Source organism: Mangifera indica, chromosome 13, assembly GCF_011075055.1.
Source record: "Mangifera indica cultivar Alphonso chromosome 13, CATAS_Mindica_2.1, whole genome shotgun sequence".
Taxonomy (NCBI): domain Eukaryota; kingdom Viridiplantae; phylum Streptophyta; class Magnoliopsida; order Sapindales; family Anacardiaceae; genus Mangifera; species Mangifera indica.
In genome coordinates, this window is record NC_058149.1 from 9,118,766 (window position 1) to 9,132,082 (window position 13,317).

The 13,317-nt window shown below is 32.9% G+C and overlaps 1 protein-coding gene across 1 annotated transcript; it reads left to right on the top strand.

Moving 5' to 3' along the window:
* The first annotated feature begins 4,681 nt into the window (after window positions 1-4,681).
* On the top strand, window positions 4,682-12,971 carry LOC123193854 (omega-amidase, chloroplastic-like). The gene is made up of 10 exons (XM_044606921.1): window positions 4,682-4,983; window positions 5,078-5,194; window positions 5,332-5,556; window positions 6,023-6,116; window positions 6,742-6,816; window positions 10,038-10,116; window positions 10,730-10,745; window positions 12,320-12,400; window positions 12,519-12,601; window positions 12,717-12,971. Exons 1-10 carry the CDS (start codon window positions 4,747-4,749, stop codon window positions 12,793-12,795), a joined length of 1,086 nt encoding a protein of 361 aa, XP_044462856.1. The 5' UTR covers window positions 4,682-4,746; the 3' UTR covers window positions 12,796-12,971.
* Window positions 12,972-13,317: the final 346 nt, after the last annotated feature.

Here is a 13,317-nt window from a genome sequence, read left to right on the forward strand (position 1 = left end):
AACTCTTATATTATTGATCAAGTTAAAACAATGAGTAAACTTGAACTTTGTCAATCACCACCTTAGACAACATGACAGGAGGACTATCCTTCATTCCACTTTTTTGAAGAACTATCTTCCCATTATCAATATAATTTTGCACAAAATGAAATTTAACATTGATGTGTTTCGTACATATATGATAAACTTAGTTTTTTTTTTTTTCCATAAGTTATCAACTTAGTTCTTAGCCAAATGAATAACACTTTGACTATCACAATGGACATGAATATGATTTAAAACAATTCCCAAGTTTTCAAGCAACCTTTAAAGTCATTTTGGAGTCTCTTTAATTGTCATATACTTTAATTTTGTAGTCAATAAAACAATTGTAAACTATATAGTGGACTTTTAACTAACTAGTTCTTTTGTAACTATAATCACATAATCAGTAGTTGAATGATACCCAAACCATAGGTATAATCAGAATTAATATAACCAATTGCAATTTGACTAAGATCACCACCATCCCTCTCAAAAACCAAGTCAATAGTACGTAAAATGTACCATAGAATCCACCTTTTAGCTTACCAATGTCCTTTACCAAGATAATGCATATAACTTTTTGCCATACTAGCTACTTGTGAAATATCAGGTCTTCTACAAACCATTGTATACTTCAAGCTACCTATTATGCTAGAGTATGGAAATTTCGATATATATTCCTCTTCAATCAAATATTTAGAGATAATGATGCACTAAGATTGAAATGAAAAGTAAGTGGCATACCTATAGGCTTTGATTGCTTATGAATTCCAAATTGTTGTAAGATATTCTTCAAATACTATTTTTGAATCAAATCAATCTTGCCTCTCACTTTGTCTCTCTAAATCTCCATGTTGAGAATCTTTGTGGCTTGACCTAAATATTTCATTTCAAACTTTTGACTTAAGATTTCAATTTATTAATCTTTGACTTGTTATTGGAAGTTATCAACATATTAAAGTTACTCAATGAAAGAACCATCTTGTAACTTGTAAACATACACACATTAATCAAACTACTTTCTTCTATATTGTATCCGTAGCTCATCATACACTAATCAAATTGTTTGCACCACTGTTTTGGTGACTATTATTAATCAATATAATGATTTTTTTTTAATTTGCAAACACATTTTTCCTTGCCATTAACCTTAGAACCATCTGACTATGTCACCTAGATTTTCTCTTTCAAATCATTATGTGAAAACACAATTTTAACATCAAGTTGAACTAGTTTCAAATTAAATAGTGATAGCAAGACCAGTAAAATTTGAATGGAGGAGTGCTTCATTATTGAATAAAATATTTCTTTGTAATCAATTCCTTCCAACTAGTTGTATCCCTTTGCTAATAATCTCGCCTTTTATTAAAAATATGCTATGAAATCATAATCAATAATAGGATCAAGACCATAACTCTATTGGCGGCTTGCCTTCAATAAGAGTTGATAATAAACGATTAATAAGATGACATGCATAATTAAGTAATTGTCCTAACATAAAATTCTTTGTTCAATCAAGAATTGAATGAAAACTATCAAACTTTCTCCATTATAGTTAGATTCATTTGTTTTACCACTCTATTCTATTTAATGTATTTTTTACTATGAAATGTCTGATAGTTCCGTCATCCAAACATACTTTCAAGAATAGATGTATTACCCGCCCTCTAGATACACTGCCCTTCAAAGAGAAGTGCTAGTATATCATGCATTCACTTAATTTCTTAACCATTACATACACATATTCGTTAATAGTAAAATATAAACCTCATATCATAACATTGCTTCGCAAAGTACCAACAAAAATGTTCAAAGGATGTCATAAACCAAAAACTACAATCCCCGAAGAAAATAAAATCAACATGAATGAAGTCCATACATAGAATTGAAGAGTAATACTATGTATACTCACTTTGGATATACAAATATGTACTTGTTTATGTGTGTTATTATATGATTGAGTGTTAGTTCATTTTTAATTCTAAATCACCCGATCACGTGATAACATATATATGTGTGTACATATTTGTGTGCCTAAAGTGGGTACATATTGTTTTATTGAAAACTGAAACATCCAAAATACATAACAAAAAACATGAACACATAAAATGACAATAATGCCCCTTATTTCTACCCACACTAACTTACCCTCTAGCATTATAGTCATTACAATCATTTGTCACCTATAAGATATAAAAGTAGGATAATTAATGATAATCATTCAAAAAGTAGGAGACTTAACTTAATTTTTTATTTAATCCTCATTTTGCCTACAAACACCATAAATGCTTGAAACCCATCAGTTAGAACCATTGTAATATTTATTTTTTTATAGACACAAAAAAAGTCATCATGAATACAATCAAGCACCCTAATTGTTTTAACATTCCAAGTGATTAAAATCCCTTTATGATCTTCCTAAAGATGGTAAAAAACTCAACTCCTTAGATCATAGACTCTAGATATTGTAAATATCCTTGCCAATTTTCTCTTGTTTATTCTCTTGCAAGGTTATAATATCTGAATAAAACCTCTTGAAGATATTTTTGTTAGCTTATTACCTTTTAAATCCTCTAAACCATAATGTTCGGAGACATGATCTTCAAAAAATATCTTTCACTCCTAGTTGATTCACATTCTTCTCATTATTGATACTTTTCTTCTTGAGATTCTTCAATTCCCTTAAACCCTTTAGATCCTTTATGTAATATAGTGCTTTTGATGGTTTCCCTTTTTGTCTAATATGGATCAAGGATAAATTCATCTCCTCCAAAGGAGGACTAAAACCTTTCCATAATTCCTTATTAAAGAAGTTCTTATGGTTTTTCAGTTTTTGGTCTGTGGGGCCAAAATCAAATATTCAAATTGCACTAGATTATTCTCCTTGTCTAAATATCATCCAAATTCACAGAAGAATGCTGAAAAGAATCATCTTTAACTAATAAAACTATGCATGCCTATTTTGAGTATATAAAAAAATACACACTTAATGTGTGTCATTAACTGATTGAATGATTTTAAATTAAAAATAAAATAATACTCAATCATATGATAAAACATTATATGTGTACATATTTATATACTAAAAAATGAGTATGCATAACATTGCTCATCTTTAAATAGAAACTTTAGAGAAGGTACATAATTATCTTCTTCATTGGATTTTTTAATAGGCTCCACAAAACTTGAATTCTCTTAATTGGTGGAGTCATTATTTTCTTCCCCACTATGAATCTACCACATTCTTGATTAGTTTCATAAGCCTTGACGATACTTTATCAAACTCTTTAGACGCAATTAAAATCTCAAGTTCATTTTTTAGGGATAGAAGACATGGACTTAAAAATCTACATTTGCCAATTATTAGATGTGCTAAATATGTTAAATTTTTTGGATCAAACAACTATCTACCACTGTTCATACTATGTGTTAGACTCCAGAGTATTTTGATGATAAACAAAAACAAGTAAAAATTACTAAATTTCCTAAGGCATGATGAAGGTCATGATCAACTTAGACCAAAGGTCAAAAATGCAAGTTTAATGCTAATGTACGATCATTTAAATTTGATGAACAATCGTTCATAGTTATAATGTGTCTCGATTATGCAAAGTTATTACCCATAATGTTCAACCATTACTAACTATGAAATTTTTGGATTTTTCGAATGACATGATGAACGTTTGTGCATATTAAATGCATGATTGTATAGGACCTATATAAAGACATTAAAAAGTAAGGGTGTTGTTTATGATTGAATCGTTTGTCTTAAAAATAAGTCATCAGTGGAAAAGGTCAACATATTATGAATGATCATGCATAAAATAAATGCATGGTTATTCACGTGTATGAAGGCCTAAACAAACAAGGTGTGTCATTTATGATCGTCTTGTTCATTGTTGACTTAGGTTAATAAAAGAAGAAATCAACATTTGATGCACGACTATTCAAGAGGTATGCATGCCTATACATAGACAAAATTTTATCTGTGCATATAATCGTTTATGGAAGTCATTACTATGTATGGAATTCTTCCAAGGAAAACATGTAAATGAATGCTTTGTGCATGCTTGTGATTGGCACAAATTGAATAATCGATCAATGAGGTGTTGATCGAGGTTGACTTTGTATAAAAAAGGTGATCATATGGTTAAGGATGACCATGCATTCATATTGAAAAACCATTTGTCTATACATTTCAACGAGAATAACAACTCTTTCTAATGTCAATAACTACATTCTAATTGTCCAACGACTATTTAATGTTTTCCAACACTTTAAGCTTATATAAACTAGCCATTTTGAGTTGGAGGATATAGATAAATAATATTCATAAGCCATTGTAAGTGATAGACTTGAAAAAATGAACGTAGAAGACTCAAAATTGAAAAGCTCCGAATATAATAATATTTGAGTATATTCTTACTTTATCTATTTTATTTGTGCTTATATTTACATTACTTGAATAATGTAATTGCCTTTATGTGTAATTCAAAATTTGTGTTTTAAAATTTTTATTAATCTTATTCAATCCCCTCTAAGATTTATTTAAGTCATTAAAGTATTTTATTATGGTTTATATATTATGCAATTTCTTGTGTGAGCTAACTTGATGTAATTAAATACTTAAAAATTATGCAATTAATTTTATCAATAGATTGACCAAAGTCCCCTGTCTATGACGCCTTCTAATTGAGCAGAGAAAGTGAAAGTGAAAGAGAAATGAAGTCAGCTGTTTCGACAATTCTGGCCCCTAAGATTCGTCTCAATTTCAATCACTCTCCTCTCTCCAGCTCCTCCTCCGGTTTCTACTCTAAACCCATTTCTCACCCTCACCGGCCCTCTTCCCTCCGCACTTATTCATCACCAACCTCATCTCCAATCATGGCTGCTTCTTTCAAGCCTGAGCAAGCCAGGAACCCACCTGCTCTTCCCGTGCCCACTCCTCCACTTACCAAGGTAACCTCATTTTTTCTTCCTTTGTTGCTTTTCAATTACCCTTTTAAGGAAGTTGATCGTGGTGATTCATGAAATTATGTTTTGGTTTTTGTAGTTTAAGATTGGGTTATGCCAGTTATCTGTGACGGCTGATAAAGAGAGGAACATTGCACATGCTCGAACTGCCATCCAAGAGGCTGCTAAGAAGGGTGCCAATCTCGTTGTTTTGCCAGTGAGTTCTTTTTTTTTTTTTTTTCAATATATGATTACATCTGTTCCCTAGTTCATGTTACTGTTAATTTGTTTAATTTTTGCCTTTGGGCTGTATATCAATCATAAACATTGTCGGCTTCAATTGATGTGTTTCAGGAAATTTGGAACAGTCCATATTCCAATGATTCCTTCCCAGTTTATGCAGAGGACATTGATGCAGGTGGTAATGCGTCACCATCTACAGCTATGCTTTCAGAAATTTCTCGCCTTTTGAACATCACCATTGTTGGTGGTTCTATCCCTGAACGATCTGGGGATCGGTTGTACAACACTTGTTGTGTATTTGGTTCTGACGGAAAACTGAAAGCTAAGCATCGGAAGGTAGTGTTTGATGCTCACCTTGTATACTTTTGTTTTGTTAGAGAATATGCTCAGCTTGTTATGTATATATTTATAAACTTAATAATTCTAGAAGATAGGACTGATGACTAAATGGCTGTATTCATATATTAAAATTTCCTGTAGAGAGGCATGCAAGAAAGATGATGATGTCAAATTACCATGTTAACTGACACATGATAGAAGGCAATGAGCCATTTGATATTTTGGATATTATTTTATAATGTTGTTCATAATCACCAAAGTTGGTTTCTTTTATTAAGTCTCATAATTTCTGCTTGTGGAAAATGGTATTACTGTGTAAGAATCATAGCCCCCGGTTAGAGGTGTGTATTGTCTTGACTACCGGATGCTTAGCATTTGGAAAAGAATCTGTACTAAGTAGTGTCTTCCTGAAGATTTTTTTCGGTTTCTATTCACAGTTTCTGCTATTCTTGTGTAACAATAGATACACCTTTTTGACATTGACATTCCTGGGAAAATTACCTTTATGGAATCAAAAACTCTTACAGCTGGGGAGACTCCAACCATTGTTGACACAGGTTTGATGTTCTCTTTGACTTCATATTTTACCATATATCTCCTTCTCCAGAATTGTCTATCTTTATCTAATGGTGGACTCTTTTATGCCATAGTCATGTGTATTTTTTTATGATTAATCCAAATTTCTGTTGTGAGCTCTTTGTCAATACCTCTGTTTTGTCTTTCAAACTATTGCGACAGCTAGGGGAGCTCCTTCCTGGATGGCCCATGCATTATCTTCGATATACTCAACAATGAGTACATTTATAAGAGATTATGGCAGTTTCTTACATTTAGCCTCCTTTTCTAACTTCAAGTTTCTGATACTGATTGTTTTTGGCCTATTGTTGAATTTATATGTTATATACATCAATTTCTGGCTGTGTCAAAGTCTTTATATTTGTTAAAAGATGAAGAGATTGCAAATGAAAGATTGTTGGCAGCTGCTTTAAGAATCTCAAGTTTTTCTTTATTTAGTAGTGATTTTGCTTTAAGTGTTTTGCTTGTCGTTATATCACTGGATCATCCTTTTAATTCATTCTTTTCCCTAACTTTTTGTCTTTTAGTTGAGAAAAAATTAAAGGATTCTTTTTTTTTTTTTTCCTCATACCAGTTTGAAATATGACCATTAACTGGTTTATGCAGATGTTGGGTGTATTGGCATAGGTATTTGTTATGACATTCGGTTTCCGGAACTGGCAATGATATATGCAGCAAGAGGTTTGTTTGTTTTTATTTTTCAATTGGCCAGTGAGATGATTGAGTTTAATTTGTTTAGTTGTGGATATTCCCTGCTTATCACTAAACATCTTGCTATCAGCATTGAAACATAATTTATGTAACCTTCTAAATGTACCGACTATAGAATTCTATAATCAGAAAGGTCAGTCCAGCTATAATGAGGTAATACTTCCCCTTGTATAGATCCCATCATAGTGCCAAAAATTTATGAATCTGGCTATTGAGTGGTAAATTTTAGTTATAAATATTTCAAAAATAGGATGATGTTACAAGTTTCAAGTTAGTTATGGATGCAGACCCAGCATCATAGACCAATCTCAATTAGAAGATGAGATTTCTGCAGCAGTATACTCAGTTAAACTCTAGAAAGCCTTATTTACAATTGTACTTGGTCAGCCACAGTAATTCTTATTTGCTGGTCAGTTTTATCTAAACTGATTCTGCAGTTAAATACCTTATCAATATCTGTGGAGTTATTTTTCATAGAAAGAGAAAAGTGAAAAACTTAAATTTTATAAAGACATCATCCGATGCTTAGGGTTATAAGTAGAGGCTGATAATCATCTCTCTCTCACTCTTAGGGAGTATCTGTTAGGAACCTAGCTCTTATTATACTAAAACACAAAATTAAAATACAAAAAATATAATAAATTAAAACTATTTCATTAATCAAAATATTATAAAGATAAACCGAACATTTCGAGGAGTTTGGGGCCTCTCATTTTTCGGCCGTTCGAGGCGTCAGAGACCTCCCTAAATCAGCCAAGGATGGCTGCCCTCAAACAAAACCTTAATATATTTTCTTCTCTCCCTCTTTTAAAACCCAAAACATATATTTATAATAGAAATTGACCATTGGATTGAGGACAAGTGTCCTAATCCTAACATTTCCCTCCCTTTCAAAACCATCTTGTCCTCAAGATGGATATTTATATAATGATTTTTTTAATTAATTTTTTTCTGATTTTTTTAATTAATTTTTTTTTTAATTTATTATTATTTCAATCTCCCTACCCCCTCTCTCTGCTATTGCTTCTTCACCCTTTTTTTTTTTCCAACGGCCCACATCTTTTCTTTTTCTCTTCCCAAGAAATCCACCTACTGCCTTCCCTTCTATTTTCCCAGCCTCCTCCTTTTCCCAACAAACCAACCATAGCTCTCCCCTTTTTCCCAACAAACCAACTACCACTGCCCTCCACCTTTTTTATTTTTTTATTTTTTTCTCTCTCTCCTTTCTCTTTTCTTCTCCTCGTCTTTTTCTCTTCTTCTTTCTTCTCTGCATTTTCTCCCTTCTGTCTTCTGTCTTCTGTTTTTTTATTTTTCGCTTCCGCCGGCGTTTCATTTTCTTCTCCTTCTTCTTCTTCTTCTTCTGTTTTCGTTTTCCTCTTTTTCTCTTTTTGCACTTTCGGACTCATTTCTCCCTGTGATGATTCTTCTTCAAGTCAACCTCCTCTGTGAACATTTTTAGGCGAATCTTCACTTTTTCGACCATCGTCTATCTTCCCCACTGGATCGAATGCTCTGATACCATTTTGTTCGGAACCGAACACTTATTCTACTGAAACACAAAATTAAAACACAAAAAACATAATAAAAACTATTTCATTGATCAAAATATTACAAAGATAAACCGAATATTTCGAGCAGTTCGGGGTCTTCCATTTTCCGACCGTTTGAGGCGTCAGAGACCTCCCTAGATTAGCCAAGGAAATGTTAGGATTGAGACACTTGTCTTCAATCCAATGGTCAATTTCTATTATAAATATATGTTTTGAGTTTTAAAAGGGGGAGAGAAGAAAATATATTAGGGTTTTGTTTGAGGGTAGCCATCTGTGACTGATTTAGGGAGGTCTCCGGCGCCTCGAATGGCCAGAAAATGGGAGGCACCCGAATTCTTCGAAATGTTCGGTTTATCTTTGTAATATTTTGATTAACGAAATAGTTTTAGTTTATTATGTTTTTTGTGTTTTAATTTTGTGTTTTAGTAAAATAAGAGCTGGGTTCATAACAAAATAGTATCAGAGCATTCGATCCAGTGGGGAAGACAGACGATGGTTGAAAAAGTGAAGATTTGCCGAAAAAAGTGAAGAGTCGCCGAAAAATGTTCACAGAGGAGGCTGACTTGAAGAAGAATCATCACAGGGATAAATGAGTCCGAAAGTGCAAAAAGAGAAGAAGAGGAAAACGAAAATAGAAGAAGGAGAAGAAAATGAAACGCTAGCAGAAGCCCAAAAAAAAAAAAACAGAAGACAAAAGGGAGAAAACGCAAAGAAGAAAGAAGACGAGGAGAAGAAAAGAGAAAGGAGAGAGAGAAAAAAATAAAAAGGTGGAGGGCAGTGACAGTTGGTTTGTTGGGAAAAGGGGGAGAGCTATGGTTGGTTTGTTGGGAAAAGGAGAAGGCTGGGAAAATAGAAGGGAAGGCAGTAGGTGGGTTTCTTGGGAAGAGAAAAAGAAAAGATGTGGGCCGTTGGAAAAAAAAAAAAAAAAGGTGAAGAAGCAACAACAGAGAGAGGGGGTAGGGAGATAAAATAATAATAATAATAATAAATTAATGTTAAGATTGGGACACTTGTCCTCAATCCAATAGTTAATTTCTATTATAAATATATGTTTTGGGTTTTAAAAGAGAGCGAGAAGAAAATATATTAGGGTTTTGTTTGAGGGCAGTCATCATTGGCTGATTTAGGGAAGTCTCGAACGGCCGGAAAATGGGAGGCCTCGAAATATATTTCCGGTTTATCTTTGTAATATTTTGATTAATGAAATAGTTTTAGTTTATTATGTTTTTTGTGTTTTAATTTTGTGCTTTAGCAGAATAAGAGCCGGGTTCCTAACAGTATCGTATCACTCTTTTTTCATGGAAAGGGAACAAAAACTCACAGGCTTACCCAAAAAGTTAAATGTGAAAAGCTTTCAAACATCCGCTTTGAAAATTTTGAGATTAGCTCAAGCACACAGGTTTAGATCTTAAAGAGTGATCAATCTATGAAGCTAACACTTGGGAAAATGCCCACCCTCCCAAGATCTTGCTTCAATGTAACCAGCCCTGAGCAGTGGTCGTGAACATGTTTATCTTCTATTTCATCTGTATGATACTGTTTTACTATCTTCCCTATAATGATTTGAGGTTTTGACTTCCTACACTTCCAGAATTTGTTATCCTGTTCACTGATTAGCTGAAAAATTGATTGGAACATCAGGTGCTCACTTGCTGTGCTACCCTGGGGCATTCAACATGACAACTGGACCACTGCATTGGGAGTTATTACAGAGGGCAAGGTACTGTAATTTATGTTCTTACATAGCTTAATAATAAGCGTGGTTGGGGGTGTAGGTAATAGATGTTACTAGTAAATGCAAAAGCTCCATTTGCAACATATGTAAATTGATGCTTCTCATGTTATAGTTTATGGGGTGCTTCAAATGACAGAATAATACACAAATTTGGATGCTGCTCTTACATTTCCTGTTTCAGATTGCAGAAACTCTTTCTTTGCACATATTTATTATTAATTGCTTACTCGTTTGAAATATGAAGTATTTATACCACTTCTTTTGATTTACATCTATGATGCAAGATATAATACTTTGAGGAAAAACAACAATTTTATTTGTGAAATTCAAATTATTTGGAAATAAGTTTGGATTGTTTGTGAAAAATTCTCATTGAAAGCGTCATCGCTTTAATGAAAAAACTTTTATTTGTTCAATTTATTTACTGTGTTACATTTTCTTTATACGTAAACTATAACTTCCTCTTTTGTCCCATTCCCTCCTTCAGTTGATGATTATGTATAATTTCATGTCTTAATTGGGAATGGTGTACTACAAAATTTCTTTTATATATGATAGTTGCAATTGTTTCTAATTTTTTCCTTGATTTCATATGCAGGGCTACAGATAATCAGGTACTGCATTAAATTCCTTTTTTATTTTATTATTAATTTATTATCATTGATTCTTTAACATCTTTCACAATTAGTACAATAGCCGGCTATAATAATTGTCTTGATTCTTATGCATAAATGTGTAAGGAGAAGCCTTAATTGGAATAGCACGGCCCTACTATGTTCCCTTTTACAAACCTTTCCTTTTGAAAAGTGAGAAAGAAAAACCACCAGGGCACAAGGAGGAGATTGCAGAACAGTAAAATACAAAAAGTTTTGAATCATTAATATTCATACTTTATGGAACTAAGAGAATGGGTTGAAATAACATTCAAAATGGGGCTAGAGCATATGATCTTTTTTTGTTTCTGGTGACATTTGAATTGACCACCAGGGATAGAAATGAATTATCATCTTAAGCAAACAAAGAAAATGGAAGGAATGAGACATTTGTGTTTACTGTTTAGCATATACCTTTTAATTATAGGTTTTTATGGGACAGAATATTCAATTCATTAGTCATGCTAGTTTGATGGTCGCCAATTTTTTAACATGATGTAGCTTCATTATGAAATTGAAAAACCTAGGAATTTAATGTATGCTTTGTCACATATCTTTGATATGTAATGTGCATGAATTTTAAGGCATCCTGTTTTCTTAATTAGAAAAAGAACATTAACAACAACAACAACAATAATAATTATTTGAGGCATCTTACAATCACTCTTCTCAAGTAGTTAAAATCGACAGAAAGAATGAATTGTGAAGGTTTCCATGTCTTTCTTCCCTCAATGGGGTATCAATTTATATATGATACATGCTGTCTAGGAAGGAAAATAAATCATTCAAAAAGGAAGTATATAATTATAAAACATTTACAATTGGTGATGACTGATTTATTCCTAATCAATGATCCTCATCAATCTCAATGATTCTCCCAATGATTCTTGTCAATCCCAGTGATGCCCCCAATGATTCTATTTGATCCTGAATCATAGATGATTGCCTTATTTTCCCACATTCCCTCTCAAACTGGTAAGCTGGTAAATAGATATATTTCATTCCCAACTTGGACACAGTAGTGTGAAATATTGTGCTATTCAATCCTTCTGTGAGCACATTTGCAAGTTGACACTAGGTAGAAACATATGGTGTATTAATCAACTTGTTTTCCAACTTTTCCTTAATGAAGTGTTTCTTTACCTTTTTGTCCTTTGTTTGGTCGTGTTGTATGGGATGATGCATGATACTGATTAGGGTTGGATTTGAGCTGAACTCGAACTTAGACGTTGAACTCAAGCTCGTCTTAGCTCGAGTTTGGCTCGTTTTAGTGGAACCAAGCTCAAGCTCACTAAGCTCATTTCAAAAATGTTTGAGCTTGGCTCATAATCAATCACAATGATTCTTACTGATCTTGAATCATAGATCATTGTTGTATTTTCCCACAAAAATACCACCAGTAATCCACAAGAGAGTACAGGTTTGCAATTTGTACTTAATGCCTGTTAAATTGCATTTGATGAACTGGTTTCTTGTGCTATAGATGTGAGATTTTTTCTAAGGGCACTCACTTTCTGGTAAATGTAATATGACAGTTATATGTGGCGACTTGTTCTCCTGCCCGAGATGATAAAGGAAGTTATGTAGCCTGGGGCCACTCCACACTTGTAGGACCGGTAAGCTCAGCATTCTTATAAATATTTTCATCAAGTTATAGTCATGAAGAGTGATAATGCATTAGAGATTGTAAATTCTGTGACTAGAAGTGTGAACTGAACTCTATGAATATGACAGTTTGGAGAAGTCCTAGCTACCACTGAACATACCGAGGATATCATTATAGCAGAGATTGATTATTCAATAATGGATCTCAGAAGGTGACATGCTTTCTCTCCTGGAAATTGGTTATTTTAAGAATATATGTGTGCTAGGAAAATGCTGATGAAAATTTTGTTGTATTTGCTCTCAATATCACTTGTTTGCAAATTCCAGGGAAAACCTTCCATTGTCAAAGCAGCGGCGAGGAGATCTTTACCAATTGGTAGACATCGAAAGGCTTAACCCTCAGTGATTTGAGCCAGGAATGTCGGTATGATGCATAGAAGAAGTTTTATCGTAGTACAAGGGAGGCAGTATGGTGAAAATGATGAGACTTTAATAACCTCTGAATCTATTGTAAGAATCTTAGAATGGTAATGCGAAGTTGAACATTTAAATAATTATCAAAAATAAATTTTGGTTGGAGTAGTTTTGTTACTGTGTTTAACATCTCGTCTTGATAGTTATCCAGCAATACGGAAGGACTGACTGCTATATATTGCATTTATATGGAATCAGTTTGGATATTAAAACATTAGTGGGCGCCCCAAACCAAACCCAAATGGACAGTCACAAAATATGTCTAGGTCTAGGTCAAGAGTTTACTTATGAAATATTTTCGAAAGAGATTTGAATATTTATTTGCATATTCGAAATTTTACTTTTTTATTACTCAAATCATCTTTTAAAAGTGCGAAAACCAATAGTTGAATTAAGAATGATATCTCAATGTCTTGTGTTTTGTTTTTGATATTGGATGAGGTGAATTAATATT